Source organism: Pelmatolapia mariae, linkage group LG10_11, assembly GCF_036321145.2.
Source record: "Pelmatolapia mariae isolate MD_Pm_ZW linkage group LG10_11, Pm_UMD_F_2, whole genome shotgun sequence".
NCBI classification, from domain to species: Eukaryota; Metazoa; Chordata; class Actinopteri; order Cichliformes; family Cichlidae; genus Pelmatolapia; species Pelmatolapia mariae.
Window position 1 is genome coordinate 20,913,012 of NC_086236.1, and position 23,549 is coordinate 20,936,560.

Sequence of the window (23,549 nt, forward strand, 5' to 3'; positions counted from 1 at the left end):
GTTTGCAGCACTGTGTATTGCTCAGCTGGTGCTAATGTTGAATGACTTTCAGTATTTAGCATTAATACAGTCACATCACGAGTTGTAAAGAATACTGGCTGTGTCATCACAATCATTTCATATATTTTTATTCAGGCTTATATTCAGAATATTTCGTAATTTTTCAAGACAGTATTTTAAATCAGTTTGTTAAGTTAGTGTCAATCCTAACAGGACATAAATATTCAAACTTATCAGTCCTTGTCTGAGCTGTTGTACTGCTGGCACATTATTAGATATTGTTTATGCTCTCTGTCTTATCGTCCTTTTCACAGGGTGGAGGCTCAGATACTGAGCGTACCAAGAAGAAGAAACGGGGAGATCGTTACTCAGTCCAGACCTCACTTATTGTGGCTGCCTTGAAAAAGATGCTCCCCATAGGCCTAAACATGTGCTCTCCTGCTGATCAGGAGCTTATCAACTTGGCCAAGATCCGATACTCTTTGGTAGTTTTTTTTCTCACTTTGAACTTGGTTCTAGTAAACATCTGAAGTATGATTTGTATTATGATATACACGGAGGAAAACAATCACTAAAATGTTTTACTTTACAGAGAGACACAGATGAAGAAGTAAGAGAGTTCCTGCAGAATAACCTGCATCTACAGGGCAAGGTATACTTAAAGAATCGGTGGTAAAATAGCTGCAGGGATGAGATTTGTAACTATAGATAATCAGTCTCAAGATATTTCAGAAAACTCTGTATCCATATGTTGTGAAAAGGTGGACAACCCATCCATGCGCTGGCAGATGGCGCTGTACAAGGAGATGGCAGGGAAGGCTGAAGATGCAGATGCCCCACCGAAAGTTGTTAAGAGAGTGCAGGAGGTTTCTGCGGTCCTCTACCACCTTGAAGTGGTGAGTGTTGGTAATTTATAGTGCAGCAGGTGCACTATGTCTCAAACATAGGTATTCAAAAATACACACAACAAAGATGTCTACACAGCATGTACTACATAGATATGAATACAGGGATAACAGAGGCAGCATGTCCTAACAGAAAAGAAAAGATAAGGCTTGAAACAATTTTAGGTGTTACTAGTCTAAGTAGTTTTTAGCTTATGTGGGTGAAATACTGGTAAGGTTATGGCATGGCATTGCGGGTTTTCATCCATCCTTTCATAAGTAAAAAGAATTGCTACTCCTCCTGTAGTGGGGGTGTCAGACATAACCGGTCTGGCAAAGACTGCAAACTACACCAATATAAGGAAGTAATAGACGAAAATTAAATGACAGAAAAGTTCCAGTTTTTTCATTATTGGCTATAGGAATTACAGTTTTTAGAATACATCCACAGTAAGTTAAATAAATAAAATGGGACATTTTCTGTAACTTAAACTTTTATAATTACAGGTCAGTCTAGGCCAGAGGTGTCAGACTTTTATTTACTTACAACTTAAGCCCAACGAGTTGTGCTAACAGATTTCTTTCATTTGCTACAGCAGCACCTATCATGTAGACCAGGGGTGCCCAATCCCAGTCCTCGAGAGCTACCGTCCTGCAGCTTTTAGATGGATCCTTGTTCCGACACACCTGAATCAAATGAATGGCTTGTTATCAGGCATTTGCCAAACTTGATGGCATGCTGAAGAGGCAATCAAACCATTTGATTCAGCTGTGTTGGAGTAGGGATGCATCTAAAAGCTGCAGGACAGTAGCTCTCGAGGACTGGGATTGGGCACCCCTGATGTAGACAAACTGTTGAAATTTCATTTTCTTCTGTTGAAATATTGCAGAGATTAAATACGCAGTTAAAATTCTGAGAGAAAAGGGGTTATCACCAATCTGGCCCAATTAAAATCAAAGTGGGATGCATGCATGTGAAATGAGTTGTATATTCCTGCCCTGCAGCATTGGTCAGAATTTAGAAGAGATTCTATCAGACTTAGAATGAGGTTAGATACCTTAGACATTTCTATGTTATGGAAAAAAGTAAAAAGTATCTTGTTAATATAAATCAGTAGGATGTGTCAGAAACCATTAGAAGTTTTTTGATCACTTTACAAGTGCATGTCTTTTCTGATAGACGGAGCATCCGTTTAAATCCAAGAAGATGGTGTGGCACAAACTGTTGTCCAAACAACGACGCAGAGCTGTGGTCGCTTGCTTTAGGATGACACCACTATATAACATTCCAAGGTAAGAAATCAACTGCTATGGTGGCATGTATGCAAAAAGAGCTAAGTATAAATACAATAAATATCCATTTTAAGTCCATCCAAGTCATCTCTTTGTTTGTGAATCTGAACATACCCAGGTCTAAATCTGAGTGATTGGAGAAGGCATACAACCACAAGGCACTATAGCTAGTCTATTTTGTTTTGGTTTTTGCTTTTCAGGCACAGAGCTTCAAACATGTTCCTTGAGGGATACAGGCGCAACTGGCTTCATCCTGAAGGCTTCTCATTTGAAGACAGAATGATAGACGACTTATCTGTGAGTGCCATATGAAGTGTCATCTACAAATGTTTTTCTTTTAGCGTTACTCACACTTTTGTTTTATTGAACATCCCAGAAAGCAATGGAGCAAGAGGAGGGAGATGAGGAAGAGGAGAAGGAAACAAAGCCAGATCCCCTTCATCAGCTAATTCTCCATTTTAGTCGTACTGCTCTTACAGAGAAGAGGTTAGATCCTCACTGATACAACAGTAGTGAACTGCAGAGACGTGGTGTACCTGTGGGAAAAAAATCAGCATGTTATTTCTAATTTCCCTGTGATCTGCACTTCTGTCATTTCAGTAAACTGGATACTGATCATCTTTATATGGCATATGCTGATATTATGGCAAAGGTAAGTCATCGCAGAAGGTGTTGAAGTGCGCTGATGTTTGCACAGAACTACAGCATTGTGTACTCTGAAACACTCATGTTTATTCTCCCCTCTTTGTGTATTTAGAGTTGTCATATTGGTGAGGAAGAAGAAGGTGGAGAGGAAATGGGGGAAAATGCTGAGGATGAGATGTCCTTTGAGGTGCGACAGTCAGAACTGGTAATGGGCGGCCAGGGGCTGGGGACCAGGAACACATTGGAGCGGTAGCTCTCGACGCATTGAGTGACCTCATCATTGGAGCATTTATTCACAACCACATCTCTCTCTCTCTCTGTCTCTCTCTCTGTCTCTGTGTCTCTCTCGTATCGTCTTGTTGCTTCTTTATGTTCTGTCTCTGCTGTTTCTTTTGTTTGTATGCTAAGCTTCATTCATTCTGAGTTTCTTTACTTAGAAACTCAAAGCTCCAATCCAGGTATGCTTTAATGGTGTAAATTACTGTATACTCCCTAAATTCATCAGCAACAAAATGTTATTATGCTTCAACTTAAAACAACTCGACTACAGTCACTTTCATGCACCACTATTTATTGCGCCTGGATTGGAGTCTGGATTGGATCTAATTAGATTTAATAAATGTAAAATTAACATCAACAATAATAATAACTGTAACTCAAATTAACAATCATGATGTTAATTAATCTATTTTTAAATCATTATCAGCTCAGGTTGATGAACAATTCCTCCTATTTTAGATCAAATAAAGAAGTAAAGTGTAGCTTTTTCTGATTTTCTGGTACTCTATAAAGGCTACAGTATTAGAGTAGGCTAGCTGGGATTTTTTTTAAACATTGACAGGCAGTAGCAGCTGCTCTGTGCAGGCTTTACTACATTCATTGCGTCCAGTTGTGCACAGCGTCTCAGACACAGTAGTTCATTGTATACCCCAGTGCTGATTGTGCTCTTAGAAGAAACTGCCACTGAACCATTACATACTTCCAGTGAGCTGTGTTTGTTTGCTCATTGATGTTGTGCTTCATCATTATGTATCATTGCTTTAAACTACTAAAATATTGTATATAATATTCAAAAATGCCTTCCAAAACATTTGTGAGGGGTTATATGAAACTGGGGAGTCAGACATGCAGAAACTGGACCTAAAATTACATTGGATATCTGTTAAAGTCCACTTAAATTCCAATGGCTATTAAAAAAACATATACTCATTTTATAACAATGTCATTCCTCCCAGTTTATATAGCTGTCTGTTTTGTTTCTCTCCGTCTCTCTTTCCTCATTGTTCCATCTAATTGGTCTCAGCTTCATAACACCAGTCTTTGCTAACTGAATGCTTGTGTTCAATGTTCCCTTCCCCCACTCACATAGCATACTGACAGACTACAGTGAAAGCCAGTGTAGAATATACAACACTAAAAGCTGTATCTACGTACACATAGTCGTAGCTTTAAAGTTTAATTCACATAGTGCACAAGTCACAGTCAGGCTTCACTAGAGAGTCAGGGACTGCAGGGTAAGTTTGAGGTCCACCTGCACGACACATAGTGGGTAGAGCTCGGCTAGGCATACGTGGGTGGCGGGGAGGGTGGTTGGGAGTGGGGAGGGTGGTTGGGAATAGGGAGGGAGGGAGGGGGGCTTGGGAGCAGTGGTTGTTGTTGTTTTAGGGTCACTATGATACAAGTTGATATACAACGTGGCTGAATAGAGTAATGCCAGTTTGCCTTCTGGATTCAGAGATATTCATTTGTTGTTTTTCTTTTCCATAAATGGCATTTAATATGCGATTGGCTCAGTGTTATGAATAAAGATGAATATTGAAACCCATTTAGATTTAAAGAAGAAAAGAGAGAAGAAGAAGAAGGGCTAAAGAAAAATGTCATGCTTATTTTGCATTAATATTTGAAGTCATTTCTCAAAGTAAGCACAGACTGCTATGGAAAGCCAAAGAAATATCTCTGATACAGAGGAATAAAGGCTTTGATCCAAAGTATCTTCTTTGCAGGACCGCTGCATTTAAGAAACTTTGGGTATCTACTTGGCTGAAATGCTAAGCCAGTGGAACTGTTTCCTGTAGTCTAACGCTTGCTCCAGCCAGCAAACGTGAAGAAGTAGTGTAACAACCCTGTGACTAATGAAGTGAATTGAGAGAATGTGTGCAAGAGTCAGGTTTTGAATTGACACTGAAAATCTGAATCTTGATAAAATTATTGTAAATTCCATGAAAGGACATTAATAATTAATTGGTAATTCACAAAGGTTAATGATTAATGTAGATTTTCTTTTTGAGGTACATTCATTTTTCTACAAACATAGAGTGAAAAAAACTGTTAAACTGATTGGTGATGATGATTTAAAGCGGTAGGGATTTGTGTGAAAGGCAAGTGAATGTGAAATTAAATTGTAAATCTTAATTGATAGAATGGACTTTTTTTGATGAACCACTGTTTTATGACTTTTAGCAAATATACAGCACTTAACAAATTTATTAACACCTCTCACACAAAAAAGATAACACAAATATTTTAAAAATCTGTCAAAAAATTGTTTAAAACTAAAAATTATGTGGTCATTTATTAATCAAAAAACAAACTGAACTGTCAGATATTAATCTAGAATGACAGTCAATCAGTAAAATGATTTTTTCTTTTCAATACTGCAATATAACAATTTGGCATCTTAGTAAAAAAAAAATAAATAAAAATTCTAATAACAATTTACTATTCTTTCTGCTTTTCTCTAAAAACATGCATTTAAAAAAAAAGTCAACTGAAAACAACAATAATTATAATTTTGTATTAAAAATGTAATTTCAGTTTAAGAGCTTGTGCATACTGGTGGATTAACCATTATAGAAACATAAAAATATTTTGGTAATTAATAATACTGTTGATTTAGAGCAGCGGTGGCATAAATCCTACATTGGGGATAAGAGATTTGTTCAGCACTGTATATATATTTGTAACTTGATTCTATAGTCCATCCTATCGTTTTACCTTCTCTCTGTGACATATAATGGGAGCAAATCCTCATAATGTTTGTGTTGACCGCAGGAAAAAGAAATGGAGAAACAAAGACTCTTGTACCAGCAGTCTAGACTGCATAATCGTGGCGCTGCAGAAATGGTCCTGCAAATGATCAGTGCCTGCAAAGGTAGTCTTTATCCTTATCTTTGGTCAGCTTTGTTTACCCGCATTGTGTTCATGGCTTCCTGTTTCCTGCAGGTGAAACGGGCCCAATGGTGTCTACAACCCTCAAGCTGGGTATTTCTATCCTTAACGGTGGGAACAGTGAGGTTCAGCGGGTATGCCTTTTTAATATAAACACATGTAATTATAGATTTGGAGACACCTCTAAAGAAGACCCTTTATTGAATTACCCTTATTTGTTGACAGAAAATGCTGGAGTACTTAAAGGACAAGAAGGATGTGGGCTTCTTTTTGAGTGTCCAGGCATTGATGCAGACTTGCTGGTCAGTTTTCAAATACTCAACAGAAGTGTAAATGTGGTTTATAATTTTTAATAGTAAACAGGAGGAAAAAAAGCTTTATATTCTGTGCAGTGTCCTGGATCTAAATGCCTTTGAGAGGCAGAACAAGGCAGAGGGGCTGGGCATGGTTTCAGAGGAAGGCACCAGTAAGTCTTCATGCTGTTTTTCTTAAGCATCACCTTTTCACATTGAAGATACAGCAGAAAAGCTGTTACACTGCAGCTGCTGTTATATAGTCGATGATCAGAATCATTTATAAATGCAGATTATGGTGTCGGTGTTAATACTGCTGTTATACCATCGCATTACACAGTAATATATGCTTTGAGTAGTAAAAAGACACTGGAGGAATCAAATGCATATACTTTAGACTCTTTTCCTGTGTAAACCACAATAGCAAAGTAAAAAAGACTCAAAGGAGTTTTGAAAGGTCAAGAGAAATCACTTTCTGTAATTCAACTGAAGAATAAGTGAGTACCAATTCATGCCATTGTTCATTTTATCACATGAATGATCAGATTTAAGACATGTTAAGCATCTATTAATTCATCTTTGTTTAAATCCATCTGTGCCATTACTGTACAAATTTTCATTTATTGAGTGATTAGTTCCCTAACATAAAGTATTATTAACCCTTGGATAACTGTTAAAGAATTACATATTCATGATTTAACTTAAATTGATTCAAATGTTTCCCTCTGTATGTTTAGTAGTTTGTCTATTGGGCTTCACCTACTTTTGTCATCTAATTCTGGAGGTTAATTTAAAGTTCTAGCTGAATGAATTTGCCATGGAATGTTGTTAATCTCCCCCTCCTCATCTCTTAGTCCTCTTCTGTTGTCAACACACTGATCCTCTCTCCCTTCCCCACGATCACTGCCACCTCTCCCTTGTCCCTCCTTTCATGGCCCTCAGACTTGAACCTAGATCGGGGTAAATCATGTTTCTGTCCATCTGCCTCTCTGTCCTACTGCTGCTCCTCTTTCACTCCCCTCTCCTTTTTTTGCTCCCTCATTTCTCTTTCTAACATTGAAGAGAGGATTGGATGCCTCTCCATCTTTCATGCTCACAGCTCGCGCCCTTCCTCACGTGCCTTGTTCATTCCAAAAAGCCTTGGATGGAATCCGGTCTTTTCTGCTCATGAACGACTATTCAAACTGGGAATGAAACCTTCATGAACGATATCTGTTATGAATAGTGATAGAGCTCCTCATTTCTCAACCCTAATACCTTCTTGCACATTTCTTAATCACATGACTTATAAAGAGGCTATTCCTATCTTGAAACATGGCCACAAATGATGCTATAAACGAAACTATATTGAACTAAAGTCTCCTCGATTGTTATTTATTTCAATTTGCGAAATTATGAATAAATGTGGCACATCCAAATACATATCTCCTTCAAATTAAGTTTCATGTGACAAGAAATGTGTGGTTTCTCGGATGTACTCTATCATGCACTGGATTCCCTTCAGCCTTTTGTTGGACAAAACCCCAACCTCTCTGACATTTACGTTAAAAGCTTGTATATGCTGCATGATTCTGCGTTTGTGTGCTTGTTCCATGTAGCCAGCGGTGAACGGGGAATTGAAAAGAAAAGAGAAAATTAATAAATCAAGTAATATCGCGGGTTCACCTCTGACTGCTGCTAACATTTCACTTTATTGCTTTGTTTCTGTCTGTACAAGAGTCCTTTATCATTGTCTCAGTTTATACATGTTGTGACCAAATGTTTGTTACTGTCTCAGTTTTTTTGTTTTTTTTCTCTTTAAATTTAGTGTATGCATGTGATGCTGATGCCTCGTGTATGGTGCCTGACATGTGCTTGTATGTCAGACTTTGTCAAACCGCGGTCATTTGTATTTCTTTGATTTATATTAAAACCCTGTTTCCAAAAAAATTGGGACAGTGTGCATAATATTGTTAAACACTAAAACAAAAGAAGTGCAATCAAATTTTGGAACTGAGAAATTGTATTCTTTTTTTAAAATCCTCATTGTGAATCTTATTTTAGCAATAAATAAATTAAAAAGTTGGGATACAACAATAAACAGCTGAAAAAGATGCATGATATCACTAAAGAAACTTAAAGAAAATGGAGATATGGTTCAAAACTGAAAGAATTTTATCAGAAAAAGATTTTATCATCCGCAGTACTTAGATTCAAAGATTTGAAGCATCCAGAGAACACAAGGGAAAACACTGAAACTCGCAACTCTCCACAAAACTCTGTTCACAAGGGTCAAAACTGTGATTGAATGGACGTGATCTTCAGTCCCTCGGGTGACAATGGATTACACAACACTGCTTTAATAGCAGGCGTGATTATGTAATGAAAGTCACTGCAAGGGCTCAGAAGCATTTCTGAAAACAGTTGTCAGTGAACTGAACCTACAAATGCTAGTTATAACCCAACCGTGTTTTAAAAAAAAAAACCCAATAAAACAAACATTTAAGATGGCCTTAATATGGAGTTTAGTTAAAAACTGTCCTCGATCTATTGAGTGAAAATTAGAAACTATTTTTGGAGCTAAGGAAGCAGAGTCCTCTAGGCTAAAGAGGAGAGCAACCATCTGGCTTGTTTCAGCACAAAATGATAAAGCCAGCATCTGTTAGGGTTTGGGGGGGGTACAATAGGGAACGTGGAAACCAAAAATTTTCCACATTACAAAGCCTCAGCTCTAACATGGAACAATATTTACAAATTTGGAGCAGCCAATGCTGCCAACTAGACAGCAGTGTTTTTTAGATGTTCCTTTTCAGTTACAGTTTTAGAGTCGGGTGCACTTCAGTGAAAGCATGTTATGAAAAAAGAAGAAAAGTTTTATAGACAATCGAAGGAGATCCTGAACTGATGCAAAATTATTTATGTTATCAGTTCCCAAACTCAAACTGTCAACATAAAATCTGTTACTTGTGACAAACATTTCTGCTAAACTCTATCAAAGCTTTTACAGTCATGACATCCAAAAGTATGGTGGCTCTGAGAGGTCAAACACACTACAACTTAAGAAATTACCATTAAATAGAAAAACGATGAAAAAGCATATAAAAGCAATGGAAATTTTAAAAAAAACACACACACACACACACACAAGCTGCAAAAGTGCACAAAACAAACCTCACAAAATACACAGAAGTGTGAAGGTGACAAGCCAATGGCTAGCAAGCAAAGCACACATTTCGTTATGGCAGGTGTGTCAAACATAAGGCTCGGGGCCCACAATTGGCCCAGCAAAGACTCCAGTTCGGCCCGCTGGACAACTTTAAGAATATGAAGAAGTTTGTAGATTTAGAACTTTTTATTTTACAGCTTTTCCTATTGATAAGGCCATCCCCATTGCCCTTCACAATACACCCAAGCAATTACCTAACAGACAAACAATGACAATAAGGTCAGAGGTCAAGTTTTCTGAAAATCTTGTGAATCCGATAACTCGAGAACAATGTGATATAGGATTTTGAAATGGATACCACACGTGTATCTGCTAGTACGCTGAGGTGTAGAACTGACGGCCACCAGTATTTTTCTACTTCCACTGTGCTTTATTAAATTTCCATTGTGTTTTGTGTGCTTTTGCATTGTTTTTCTATTTGCTATAAAAATTATGTTTAAAAAAAAATCTCAGTTTCAACATTTCATATGTTTTGTAAAGTAAACCAATTAAATAGTATAGGGTCTTTTTTCCTGACATTTTAAAAAGCTTCCCACGTTTTTTAGGAAATGGGGTTGAATTTGAAAAAAAAAAAAGAGTCATCCTTAATTTTATTGAAACGAGCAGCACTCAGTCAGAGGTGGTTATTGAGGTGCCTGATACTAAAATCCTTGTATTCATGATGGTAAGTTCAGTAATGAATTTTAGTTATTATCCTCACATTTCTTATACTCAGATAAGTTGTTAGACTTTTTTACCGTTACGTGTAATCTGATTTAGCTCGAATGTATGTCTTTGATTCATTCATTTGTCTCATCTTTTTAGATGAGAAAGTGATGGCAGATGATGAGTTCACCTGTGACCTCTTCCGTTTCCTGCAGTTGCTTTGTGAAGGTCACAATAATGGTGGGAATTACTCATGTGTCAAATGGGAGTAACAATAAACTGAGCCACTCATGAAGCACATATCTTCTTATTCAAAATGATGTCTATTTTAATGCAGATTTTCAGAACTACTTGCGGACTCAAACAGGCAGCACAACTACCATCAATGTCATCATCTGTACAGTGGACTACCTTCTCCGTCTCCAGGTACACTGGCTGCAGTTAGTGCACCATATACAGATTGAAAATAAAGGTTTTAAGGCTATGGTGGGACTTGTGATATTGCAAAGCTACACATATAGTAAAAGGAGTTTCTCTTTTAAACATTATTTCATGTTAAACTATGCAATAATTTTACTTCTAAAGTGTGTTCGCATGGTATCGAAATTTCTCTAATGACCCCTTATTTTTCATTCAAGGAGTCTATAAGTGACTTCTACTGGTATTACTCTGGGAAGGATGTCATCGATGAACCAGGGAAAAAAAATTTCTCCAAAGCTATGACAGTGGCAAAACAGATTTTCAACAGTCTAACTGAATATATCCAGGTACCACTGGAGCAAATCAGGCCTTTATACAGAGTGGATGCTTTTGCTGTTTTGCCTATAACACATAGTCTCTTGTTTCAGGGTCCATGCAATGGCAACCAACAGTCCCTAGCCCACAGCAGGCTGTGGGATGCTATTGTTGGCTTTCTTCATGTCTTTGCCCACATGATGATGAAGCTGGCACAGGTATTTACATATAATTCAATCAATCGAACTAATTCCAAATTAAATGTATTTATTTCTCTGTAGAAGTGAAGACAGTGTTGCCTCTGTTCTGTAACATCATTAATTGACCTCCTGACCTCTCATGCTGCATTTTATTTTCAGTGACCATGAAAGAAAGTCAGTGGTAAACATAAAAGGTGTGATGCCCATTACATGTGAATTATACTTCTGCATCACATCTATGCTGTAACTTATGCCATAAAATGCAACCGCATTTTAACCCTACGCCACAACTTTCTGTGTAACCTGACGTGCGCCTTTCGAGAAATGTAGCTACATGTCTGCTGGATGCATACTACAACGAGTTAAATGGCGTGGAAGGTTGCAGTGTAGGGATAAATATGAGTTCCTGGTTACTACCTAAGTTAGGACGTAGATTTTCTGCATAAATCCAAATCAAGCTTCAGCTTTACAAAAAAAAAGCTTTAGCTTTACACTGATGCTGTTTGTATAGTATGTTAAACTTTGGTACTCAGTGTAGACGTGGTATCAAGAAAATCTTTTTGAAGTACCTCCACTGGTTTTATACCTTACAACGGTTCTTTCCTTTATTGCACATGAAAAAGCTCTGTTGTTATAAACCTGACAGTAAACACATAAACTTTTCTGTGAAACAATTGACAGAAGCACCTTACAGTACACCTCAATATTGCAGAAAATATTCCAATTTCTAATTTCTTAAATATTTATTTTATTTCATTTTGTATTTGATTGGTCATTTTGGTCATATTTTGACATGTCGCCTAAGTATTAGTGTAAAAGATTAAATTATAATTTTTTGAGTTTTATGTGTCTGCTTAAATTTCAGGGTTACGGTATTATTTATGCAGGCTCTCTGTGACAATGGTTTCCCTTTCTGAGAGATCATTGTTATTTGACTACCTGCACTTTTTCCTGCTTCGAATTGCTTGGTGTAAAAAATAGAGTTCATCTGCATTTAATATAATACACATTAAGAGATTTAATAATAAGACTTGCCCAGTTGATTCTGTACCATTTACTATTTTAATTTAAAACTATACCATATAGTTATATTTTAAAATGAACTTAAAGGTCAGTTACTATTTATGAATTCATTACTGCTGTTCAAAACATGGGAAAAGGGAACTGTAAATCAATTACTATGGTTAAAAAAATATTTATAATATTTAATTTATATGTTGTCCAACAAAGAAAAAGAACTGCTTTACAGAGAGTGTTCCTTAAGTCTTTCAGACTTTAATACGTTAGAGAAAGATTAAGCAGTCAGTGAAATAGTTGGTGTGTAAATAGTGTGTTAAATTTGGTGATTTCATCATCAACAGAAAATAATGGCATTAAAAGTTTTAGAGAATCCAAAGACATCTCTGTACACTAGAAACAAAGCTGGAAACCAGTCGTGTGGTGAAGATCTTTGGGTCCTTAAGCAGCTCTGCATTTAAAAATGTATCGGGTTATGTTACGTATTAGTGCTTCAGTGCTTAGGAGGAATGGAGTACAGGCAGGCCTCTGGTCCAAACCTGTGTGGTTTATGAAGGAGGCTCAAAACTGTTGAGTATCATAAATCTCAAACCAAACAAAAATTCTTATATACACTTGACCACATAAATAGCAAACTATTGTTTATTGCCAGAGGTATGTTTAGCACCAGGAGTTTTAAATGAAATATTATATAATAATGAGCAAACATGATTTTTTTCTGTGTTGCTTTGAATTATTATAACTATATACAGTGTTAAAGCATTTTCTAATTGGATGATTTTTGAAATACACAAAGCTATTTGTGATGCTAGTGCTATAAACAAAAGGTCAAAATATTTACATATGTAGATATTTCCATTCTGTTTAGTGCATTAATCCTATGCAGATAACTGAGGCTAATAACATTTATCATTGATAGCTTTTGCATGCATAATCTTTTTAAACATGTGGCCAGATTAAGAGATGACCCATGCTTGATCTGTAAGTTCCCAGCTCAGCATATTTTAACAAATATTATACACCTAAAACAAATTACCTTACCATGTGCTTTTGCTCTTCAGCTGATAGTCTCACAGTCAGCTTCTCTGTTTTACATTCATCATTGTGTTTCAAAGTCTACATTAAACTTGTGCATTGTTTTGCTGTCAAATGAAAGAAAGCACACACGCAAAATGTAAAAAACATATGTGAGTGTATTTTGTTTAACACCTGAATAATTTATTTATTATTGAAATTGTCTTCCACATGGTCAATGCAGGGTAAAGTATGTATCTACTTTTTTATTTATTAATGCAATATTGTGTTTACTAGTTTTTCATTTATTCAATGTTGGTTTCTCTTATCAGGCTGTTTTATATCCACCTGCTTTAAACAGAACTCAGTAAGAGTCAGTATTTACTTAATGCTGATTACAGTGTATTTCCAAACAAAACTGACATACTAGCACGTTGAGTCATTTGAGGAAATAGAAAAACAGTTTGATATATATATCAGATTTTATTGAATTTTTATTTTTTTCAGTACACTATACAGTGAACTAAACCTTTCTGTAGCACATTAGGCCTCATGAACAGCAAACTGTATATATTCAGACACTGCAATAGTCTTTTTGTTTTTAGTTTTTACCCTATAAAGCAATTTTCAGAATTATGTTAGCACCATGAGTTTTAAAGTAACAGCCTTATAATTAAAAACAAACATAGTTTATACTTAGTCAGTTTGTGACAAAGAAGCAGGTGACTACAAAACTTCCTGAGGGAGGGCCTGACTTTTAACCTCAACTGTTGGAGTATACACTTTAATATGAAATTATTTTGTCTTTGAATATACACTTTAATGTGACATCCACTTCGTGTGCACACATTTAACAGAGATTACAATTTTTTAACATCTTTTTTTTTTTTCGTTTACGGTGTGTTGAGCTGTGGCTTGTGTGTTGCTTCGATTTAAAATAACTATATATCTATGAATTTTTTGTAGTTTTTCCTCTGTACACCACCATAGTGCAGTTTAAATCAAACAGGCTTTCAGCTTTAATTCAAGGGGTTTTACAACAATTTGGATTTACCTCTTGACAAATTACACAGTCCCGACTTTGTCTCAAAATTTACTGAATAATTGCCTGACAAGCAGTTTCATGGCCAGGTGAGGTTTGGTCCTTCCCTGTTCCATGACAAATGTAGCAGATATGATATCTGAAGATGATTCAAAGTGATATGAATTAAAGTAAAATCATCATTAGGGTGAAAAAAATAAACATATCAGAGAAATAACATAATCCTTTAGGAGAATCCAAATCAAATATCTGCTGCAACCCTATAAAGAAGGAATGCAGTGGCGAGCTCAGCAACACCAAAAGGCCTGAGAGACCACAAAAGACAACTGAGGTGAATCATGATAGCATTTCCTTATTGATGAAGAAAAACAACTTTACAACATCTAACCAAATCAAGAACACTCACAGTCAGTGCATTATTCCTAAGCTCTGCAATCAAGAGATGCCTTATTGAATGTAAATACAGAGAGTTTACAACTGTTACCACTAGTTACACTCAAGAACAGTGCAACAGAGTCATTGTCTGCAAATTATTTTAATCCAGGTATCATAATCAATCGTTAAATGTTAAATTATATTCCTTAGTTCTATTACTTTTGAGTATCTGAGTAGCTGTGCATAAAAATGGTAATTCTCTGTGGTGGTACACAGAGGCAAAACTACAAAAATGGTATCTTTGTCCAGTAAATTATGGACCTAACTCTACATTTACACACAAGCTTCTGCTTTAACTTCTAATGCTCACTGTCATAGAAATATAATATTCACAAAGGGGTACATGAGATTTAAGCACTGTTTTATCACAAAAATGGGGAAAAAATATTCACATTATGGCATTTTTTAAAACCATTGTTACGTTTTGATAAATTCTCTCAGCATGACGATTTGGTTCATTAACATCCTCCTTTGTTATGAATGTGATTGTATACAGCACACAGTATTTTGAATGTCCACTTCTTATCATAACAAGGTTTTGGGTTCCTGACACTTACAGTATAACTTGTGCTTTCAACTTTACCAAAGACTGTGTCTTTATGTAAACCTCTAATGTTTCAAGACAGTATTGTTGTCATTACTGTAAGGTCTTGTTCTTCTTTCATGGTCACAGGACTCCAGCCAGATTGGTCTGCTGAAGGAGCTTCTTGACCTACAGAAAGATATGGTTGTTATGTTGCTGTCTTTATTGGAGGGTAAAATAACTTTCTCATCGCTTTTATGTCAGTTTTCATCTTTTTATCCTTTTCCAGTTTCAGGTTTGTTTGTCTTTTAATTCTGCTTTGTATTTATTCAGGAAATGTGGTAAATGGTACAATCGCTCGCCAGATGGTAGACATGTTGGTAGAGTCCTCCAGCAATGTGGAGATGATACTCAAGTTCTTTGACATGTTCCTCAAACTGAAAGATATCGTGGCCTCAGATGCTTTCCGTGATTATGTGACAGACCCTCGAGGGTTGATCTCAAAGAAGGACTTCCAGAAGGCAATGGACAGTCAAAAGCAGTACTCCCCCTCTGAGATTCAGTTTCTTTTGTCCTGCTCAGAAGCAGATGAAAATGACATGATCAATTATGAAGAGTTTGCCAGTCGCTTCCAGGAACCCGCCAAAGACATTGGCTTCAACATTGCCGTGCTGCTCACCAATCTGTCTGAGCACGTCCCTCATGACACCAGGCTACAGAACTTCCTGGAACAAGCAGAGAGTGTGCTGAACTACTTCCGTCCATTCTTGGGGCGTATTGAAATAATGGGAGCCAGTAGAAAGATTGAACGCATCTACTTTGAAATCAGTGAGGTTAACCGCAGACAGTGGGAGATGCCTCAAGTAAGAGAGTCCAAACGGCAGTTCATCTTTGATGTCGTCAATGAGGGTGGCGAATCAGAGAAGATGGAGATGTTTGTCAACTTCTGTGAAGACACCATCTTTGAGATGAATATAGCCTCACAAATTTCAGAGCAGGAGGAAGAGGAAAAGGGGGAAGAAGAAGATGAAGGGGAAGAAGGAGGAGGTGAGGGTGGAGGAGGTGGGGAAGGAAATGGAGGAGGAGATGAGGATAATAATGGAAGGGAAGGTCCACATGAATCAACCTCTGCCTTTGCAGATTTTATAAACAGCATGTTAAGCTTCCTCGGCATTTTCACCTTCCGTAACCTTCGCAGACAGTACCGTAGAGTGAGAAAGATGACCTTCAAGGAGATTGTAGTGGCCTTGTCCACTTTTTTCTGGACCATACTGATGAGTATACTACACTTCATTTACAATGTATGCAAAGGCATCTTTATGATCATCTGGCAAACATTGTTTGGAGGTGGCTTGGTAGAGGGAGCCAAAAATATCACAGTCACTGAGATTTTAGCCAGCATGCCAGATCCCACCCAGGACGATGTGCATGGCGATGGACCAGGGGAGCCAAGGACAGGGGAGGAACAGGATACTGGAGGTGTAACAGATACTGGTGAGACTGGGAGTGGAGAGGAAGAAGAGGAGGATACCCAAGAAAAAGAGGGTGGGAGGATACCAGGAATGGATGCTCCAGGTGGACTTGGAGATATGGGTGTGGAGGCACCAGTTGAACCTCCAACTCCTGAAGGAACTCCCATAACAAAGAGAAAAATGGTAAGGAGTAGCTTGGTCTTATTTATCTGTCATTTGTGATTATACATCTACCAAAAATGTGGATAGAAAAAATCAAGTCTTGTGCAGTAGATTCTTTTGTCTACAGGCACCAGAAGAGACTGATGCTAGTCAGAAACCACCAGAACCTCCTCCTGTAGAAGAACCTCCTACAGAGCCTGAAAAGGCTGAGTAAGACTCTTTAGTTGGTATTGTGTCTATACTAATGTGCTTCGAGCATTTCCCTCTCCCTTCCATGGCTCTAAATCAGGTTATACCTTTTAGCCAGGACAATCCAGGAGGATTACAAAAAACAACTTTGAACAGTTTGAGGTTAATGATTATCTGAATGCAGATTTTTATTAAAGGGGTTGGTTTTCATTGCATTGAAGCAACTTCCCGAGCTAAGAAAAAGATCATGGAAGTTTTAGTGCACCATGATTTTTAAATTGATGGAATGAATTGATATGACATTAACTCAAGACTGTTTATTTTTTAGTGCGGAAACTGGAGAGAAAACAGAGAAAGAATGTGAGAGCAAAGAAGTAGAACCAGAAAAACCAAAGAAATCAGCCAAAAAAGAAAAGAAGCTGAAAAAGGATGGAGGTTTTCAAATCTGGACTGAGCTGGAAACCCAAAGGAATAAATTTATGGTAGTATTTGTGTCAAAAGTGATTTTGTTGTGCAATTTTAATGTCAGTATCAAGTGACTGATCAGTTGAAGAATATTTATCTGTCTTTTATAGAACTATCTTTCCAGAAACTTCTACAACCTGCGTTTTTTGGCTCTGTTCCTCGCATTTGCCCTGAACTTCATTCTTCTTTTCTATAAGGTAAAAAGAAATACCTTTAATTTAATCTATCCCTTTTTTACCTGGAAACTGGGATGAGTCTGTTTAATGTGGCTACTGTCTGTTCTTTGATCATTTTACCCTGTCACCTCTTAGGTGTCGGACAGCCCGCCTGAGGGTGAAGAGATGGAAGGCTCTGGACTATCTGAGGGAAGCGGGCTGTTCGAAGGGTCTGCGTTGTTTGAAGGCTCAGGCGAAGAGCTTGAAGGATCCGGAATTAATGGTGGAGGAGATGAAGATGAGGAAGATGTTCCAGTTTATTACTATTTAGAGGAGAGCACTGGATACATGCAGCCTACTTTGTCCTTTCTTGCGATCCTTCACACAGTCATTTCATTCATCTGTATCATTGGCTACAACTGCCTGAAGGTAGGCTGGACACACATTTGAAATGTACTAGTATATAGTAAAAAAATTATTGTTTAATTCAGAAAGGCAAATTTTCAAATTTTTATAATCATTACATGTAAAATACATTTTTCAGGTTTTATGAATCACAAAGGTCAGAAATCCAGTATCTCAAATTATTAGAATATTTCCTAAAATGAATTACAATATAGAAATGTCCATCAAAAAGTATGTTCATTTATTTATTTATTACTCAATATTTGTCTGAGACTCATTTATAAATATCTGCATCAGTACGGCTGACGACTTTTTTGAAGCCCAGGTTGCTCTGATAGTTGCCTTCCTCTCATCTGTATTTTTGGTTCAGGTGTTTCTCATCTTCCTCCTAACAGGAAGGTCAGGACAGCATTGGGTAGCCAATCCATAACATGATCAGAAAACCCTGGTACTTCTGGTGCTATGGATAGGTGTTAGGTGTTGGAAATCAGTGTCTTCATAAAGCTTGTTAGCAGATGGAAACATGAATTACTCCAAAAATTTCTAGATGCCTAAATTGACTTTGGACTAGATGAAACACAGTGGACCAACCACCAAAAACACCAGCAAATATCATGGTACCCCAAATCATCATAGATGGCAGAAACTACACTGGACTTCACACATACTGGTTTCTGTGCCTCTGCATTCTTCCTACAGACTTTGGGATCCAATTTCCAAATGAAATACAACATTTATTTTCATCTGAGACAATTCAAGCAGTTTAAACAATTCTGACGATGTCTCTAGTTCATGAGTGGCTTGAGATTAGGAAGGCGACAGTTATAGCTCATTACCAAGCCATCTGTGTGTGGTTGCTCTCGATGCATTGACAGCAGCCTCAGTTCACTCATTATGAAGTTCTCCCAAGTTTTTGAGTGGACTTTTATTAACATTTTCTCAAGGCTTCAGTGATTGCAGTTGCTTGTGCGTTTCTTCCTAGCACATTATCAATAATAGGCTTTGATACAGTGTGCTGCAAAATATCAGCCTTTTCAGCACTGACCTTATGCAGCTTACCTTTCCTGTGGAGGGTGTTGATGTTTGTTATCTGCAGAACTGTCAGTAGTCTTCTCCATGATTGTTGTTGCATTTACTTAGCTAGTCTAGGAGAAGTCAGTAGTTTGAATAGTATTTAATTAAACATTATAATATGCAAAATTACATATAAGAATTTGAAATACTGGATCTCATGGTCTAAGGTCCATAATAATCAACGCTAATGCTAAGCTAGCCAAGAATAGTGATGTGCGTTACCACTGATTTCCTTTCCGATCCGATACCAAGTAAAATTCAGGGTGGTATCGACGATACTGATCCGATACTGATTATAGCATCATAATAATTATTAAAAAAAGTGAAGTTGTGCGCTATTTGAACACCTTGCCTGCCTGCAGCACTAAAGGACTCCATGAGAGACGTCTAAGTAGTAATTATGATCCAGCACATTTCAGGTCAGAGAAAGCAAAGTAATATAAAGAGTAGTATAATAAATAATTTTAACCTGGGAGTAATTAATTATACTGCTTAGCAATTGTGGTGACTCTCAAAGCAAAGCCAGAGAGAATCGAATGAGAATCAGAGAGTCAATAATGAAAAAAAATGGAATGGAATTACTAAATTTTTATCAATTCCCATCTCTATTTCTTCATAAATATTGACAGATTTTGATAAATCGTATTGAATCATCTGCATACCTCAGTGAAACAGCACTTGCTATTGTTTCTGCCAGATTCCTCTGGTTATTTTTAAAAGAGAGAAAGAACTTGCGAGGAAGCTGGAATTTGATGGCCTCTACATCACTGAGCAACCTGAGGATGATGACATCAAAGGCCAGTGGGACAGATTAGTCCTGAATACACCGTACGTAGATAAAGAAAACAGCTTTTAATAGTGAGAAGATAAAGCAGGCTCACAAGAAAATTCTGAAAAGCTTTTTTCTTAATGTATTTGACAAATGATCCTATTTCCCTACAGCTCTTTCCCAAACAACTACTGGGATAAATTTGTCAAGCGAAAGGTGAGTTAAGATTGACTCAAGTGGTCTTAACTTTGAGCTCAGTACAGCATGTTCACATGTAATGGCATGTCCATGTCCAGGTTCTGGATAAATACGGAGACATTTATGGAAGAGAAAGAATTGCTGAGCTCCTGGGGGTTGATTTAGCTTCCCTGGATGTGAGTCAACAACATGAGAAGAAACAGGAAGAACCAGATAACTCTGTGTTTGCATGGTACCGTATACAGTCAGATGCACATTTGGCATGATTTCTGCAAACTAAAACAAGCACATTAAAGAGAATGTCTCTTTTAGGGTGACTTCTATTGACATCAAGTACCAGATCTGGAAATTTGGTGTGGTGTTCACAGATGGTGTAAGCAAACCTATATATTATATCATACTATACTATTTCTGCACTACATTGTACTAAATTATACTTACACATCTCTTTGTAGACTTTTCTTTATCTCTGTTGGTACTTGGTGATGTCTTTGCTTGGGCATTACAACAACTTCTTCTTCGCCTGTCACTTGCTGGATATTGCGATGGGTGTCAAGACTCTTCGCACTATCCTGTCCTCAGTTACACACAATGGCAAACAGGCAAGAGCAGGAAATACTCACTTGCACTAATGTTGTTTAAGCTTCACTTTGCTCACTCTTCTTTCTTCTTCTCCCTGCTAGCTCATGATGACAGTGGGCTTGCTGGCCGTGGTGGTGTATCTTTACACCGTAGTTGCCTTCAATTTCTTCCGCAAGTTTTACAACAAGAGTGAAGATGAAGACGAACCAGATATGAAATGTGACGATATGATGACTGTACGTGATTGTGGATGATAAACAAACTTTGTACTTCCTCTCACAACTTTGTGACTTCCCACATTTTTTTTTTACTTTACAGTGTTATCTGTTCCACATGTATGTGGGTGTCCGAGCAGGCGGAGGCATTGGAGATGAGATTGAAGACCCAGCTGGAGATGAATACGAGCTTTATCGAGTGGTCTTTGATATTACTTTCTTTTTCTTCGTCATTGTTATCCTGCTGGCCATCATTCAGGGTACAGAAAATCCTCTCCTGGGAGACATTTATCAAATCCTTCATTACTCATCAAATGTTATAATTGTATAATTGGTTTGAACTAAAAGTAAAGAAACACCATGGGACAGTGTGAGGAACATCTGGATTACTGTTGGCACAGAAAAGTGATTTTAGGACATGTTCGGCTCTTGACAGATTTTATACACATGTGTGATGATTGTGTTATTGTGTACTGCAGGTCTGATCATTGACGCCTTTGGAGAACTCAGAGACCAACAAGAGCAAGTCAAGGAAGACATGGAGGTACAGTCGTGTTCAGTGTTTATATTTTTCACACATTTATCATGCCACATTGACCACTGTTTTTTTGTGCAGACGAAATGCTTCATATGTGGCATTGGAAGTGACTACTTTGATACAACGCCGCATGGCTTTGAGACTCACACTTTTGATGAACACAACCTGGCCAATTACATGTGAGTGCCCCTCTTCTGTCTTACCTTGTATACAGTTAGGTCCATATATACTTGGACACTGACAAAAGTTTTGTTTTTTTACCTGTTTACTAAAACATATTTGAGTTATATTATGGGTGTGGGCATAATGTGTAGACTATCTACTTTCACTTGAGAGTATCAACATTTAAATTGAGTGAAGGGTTTAGGAGTTTCATCTGTTTAGCATGTGCTACTCTCTTTTTAAAGGGAGGGTGTCAAAAAAGTAATTGGACAATTGACTCAAAGGCTATTTTATGGGCAGAGGTGGGCAATTCTTTCGTTATGTCAATATCAATCAAGCAGATAAAAGGGCTGGAGTTGATTTGAGGTGTGGTGTTTGCATTAGGAAGATTTTGCTTTGAACAGACAACATGCGGTCGAAGGAGCTCTCCATTCACATGAAACAAGCCATTCTTTAGCTGCAAAAACAGAAAAACCCATCTGAGAAATGACTACAATATTAGGAGTGACAAAATCTACAGTTTGGTACTCCTGAGACAGAAAGAAAGAAATCACTGGTGAAGTCAGCAATGCAAAAAACCTGGACGTCCAAGTAAGACAACTGTTGTGGATTATTGCAGAATCATTTCGATGTTAAAAAGAAACTCCTTCACTCCTTCCCAGGACATAGGCGTATCAATATCCAAGTCTGCCATAAAGAGAAGACTGCATCAAAGTAAATACAGAGAGTTCACTGCAAGGTGCAAGCCACTCATAAGCCTTAAGACGGCTAGATTTGACTTTGCTAAAAATATCTAAAAAAGGAAGCACAGATATGGAAAAACATTATTTGGACAAATGAAACCTTTACCAGAATGATGACAAGAAAAAAGTATAGAGAAGGTGTGGAACGGCTCATGAGCCAAAGCATATCACATCATCTAAAACACGGCTAAGGCAGTGTGGGCATGCATGGCTCCCAGTGGCCCTGGGACACTAGTGTTTATTGATGATGTGACACAGGACAGGACAGAAGCAGCCGCATGAATTCTGAGGTGTTCAGAGACATACTGTTTAATCAAATCCAGCTAAATGCAGTCAAATTGATAGGGCGACGTTTCATAATACAGATGGACAATGACCCAAAACATATAGGCAATGCAACCAAGCAGTTTATTAAAGCAAAGAAGTAAAATATACTTGAATTACCAAGTCAGTCGCCTGATCTTAACCCAGTTGAGCATGCATTTCACTTGTTGAAGACTAAACTTTGGACAGAAAGGTCCACAAACAAGCAGCAACTGAAAGCTGCTGCAGTAAAGGCCTGGCAGAGCATTAAAAAGGAGGAAACCCAGCATCTGGTGATATTCATGAGTTCAAGACTTCAGGCTGTCATTGCCAGCAAAGGATTTCCAACCAAGTATTAGAAATTAACATTTTATTCTCAGTTATTTAATTTGTCCAATTACTTTTGAGCCCCTGAAATGAAGGCATTGTCCTAAAAAATGCTTTGGTTTCTCACATTTTTATGCAATCTTTTTGTTCAACCCACTGAATTAAAGCTGAAAGTTTGCACTTCAACTACATCTGAGTTGTTTCATTTAAAATTCATTGTGATATTGTACAGAAGCAAAATTAGAAAAAAAGTTGTCTCTGTCCAAATATTTATGGGCTTAACTGTAGTATATCTGTACATGGATGCACAAATGAGAAAATATTAACTGGATCTTTTTTTTCAGGTTCTTTTTAATGTACCTTATCAACAAAGATGAGACCGAGCACACTGGGCCGGTCAGTCTGAATGTTTTTATTACAGTTTTTCTTTAGTTAGTGTGCTCCATTCAAGGCCTCACATTACCTCTTGTGTTCTTATATCGTGTCTTTTCAGGAGTCATATGTGTGGAAGATGTACCAGGAGCGCTGTTGGGACTTCTTCCCAGCTGGAGACTGTTTCAGAAAACAGTTTGAGGATCAGCTCTCTTAAAATATTTCCTTCAAATATTTTACAAATGAGGTTGTCATGTGACTCATATCACAGCAAACTGGAATTGTCTAGAAAAATCAGGAAAATCCTGTTTGTGAGCTA

The 23,549-nt window shown here is 37.4% G+C and overlaps 1 protein-coding gene across 1 annotated transcript in view; it reads left to right on the top strand.

Moving 5' to 3' along the window:
• Positions 1-23,549, top strand: part of LOC134637829 (ryanodine receptor 1-like) — a 52,097-nt gene extending 28,548 nt beyond the window's left edge. The window contains exons 75-107 of the mRNA XM_063488353.1: positions 315-485; positions 593-652; positions 762-896; positions 2,065-2,177; positions 2,378-2,474; positions 2,554-2,663; positions 2,778-2,829; positions 2,935-3,009; positions 5,874-5,973; positions 6,045-6,124; positions 6,216-6,292; positions 6,383-6,471; positions 10,293-10,373; positions 10,471-10,559; positions 10,772-10,900; positions 10,982-11,086; positions 15,250-15,331; positions 15,433-16,754; positions 16,861-16,943; positions 17,251-17,404; positions 17,498-17,584; positions 17,699-17,971; positions 19,719-19,849; positions 19,964-20,006; positions 20,087-20,220; positions 20,301-20,361; positions 20,444-20,590; positions 20,672-20,806; positions 20,889-21,045; positions 21,265-21,329; positions 21,402-21,502; positions 23,203-23,254; positions 23,352-23,549. Of these exons, the coding sequence (XP_063344423.1) occupies positions 315-485; positions 593-652; positions 762-896; positions 2,065-2,177; positions 2,378-2,474; positions 2,554-2,663; positions 2,778-2,829; positions 2,935-3,009; positions 5,874-5,973; positions 6,045-6,124; positions 6,216-6,292; positions 6,383-6,471; positions 10,293-10,373; positions 10,471-10,559; positions 10,772-10,900; positions 10,982-11,086; positions 15,250-15,331; positions 15,433-16,754; positions 16,861-16,943; positions 17,251-17,404; positions 17,498-17,584; positions 17,699-17,971; positions 19,719-19,849; positions 19,964-20,006; positions 20,087-20,220; positions 20,301-20,361; positions 20,444-20,590; positions 20,672-20,806; positions 20,889-21,045; positions 21,265-21,329; positions 21,402-21,502; positions 23,203-23,254; positions 23,352-23,447 (4,686 nt within the window). The 3' untranslated portion in view covers positions 23,448-23,549. The remainder of the gene's footprint in view (positions 1-314; positions 486-592; positions 653-761; positions 897-2,064; positions 2,178-2,377; positions 2,475-2,553; positions 2,664-2,777; positions 2,830-2,934; positions 3,010-5,873; positions 5,974-6,044; positions 6,125-6,215; positions 6,293-6,382; positions 6,472-10,292; positions 10,374-10,470; positions 10,560-10,771; positions 10,901-10,981; positions 11,087-15,249; positions 15,332-15,432; positions 16,755-16,860; positions 16,944-17,250; positions 17,405-17,497; positions 17,585-17,698; positions 17,972-19,718; positions 19,850-19,963; positions 20,007-20,086; positions 20,221-20,300; positions 20,362-20,443; positions 20,591-20,671; positions 20,807-20,888; positions 21,046-21,264; positions 21,330-21,401; positions 21,503-23,202; positions 23,255-23,351) is intronic.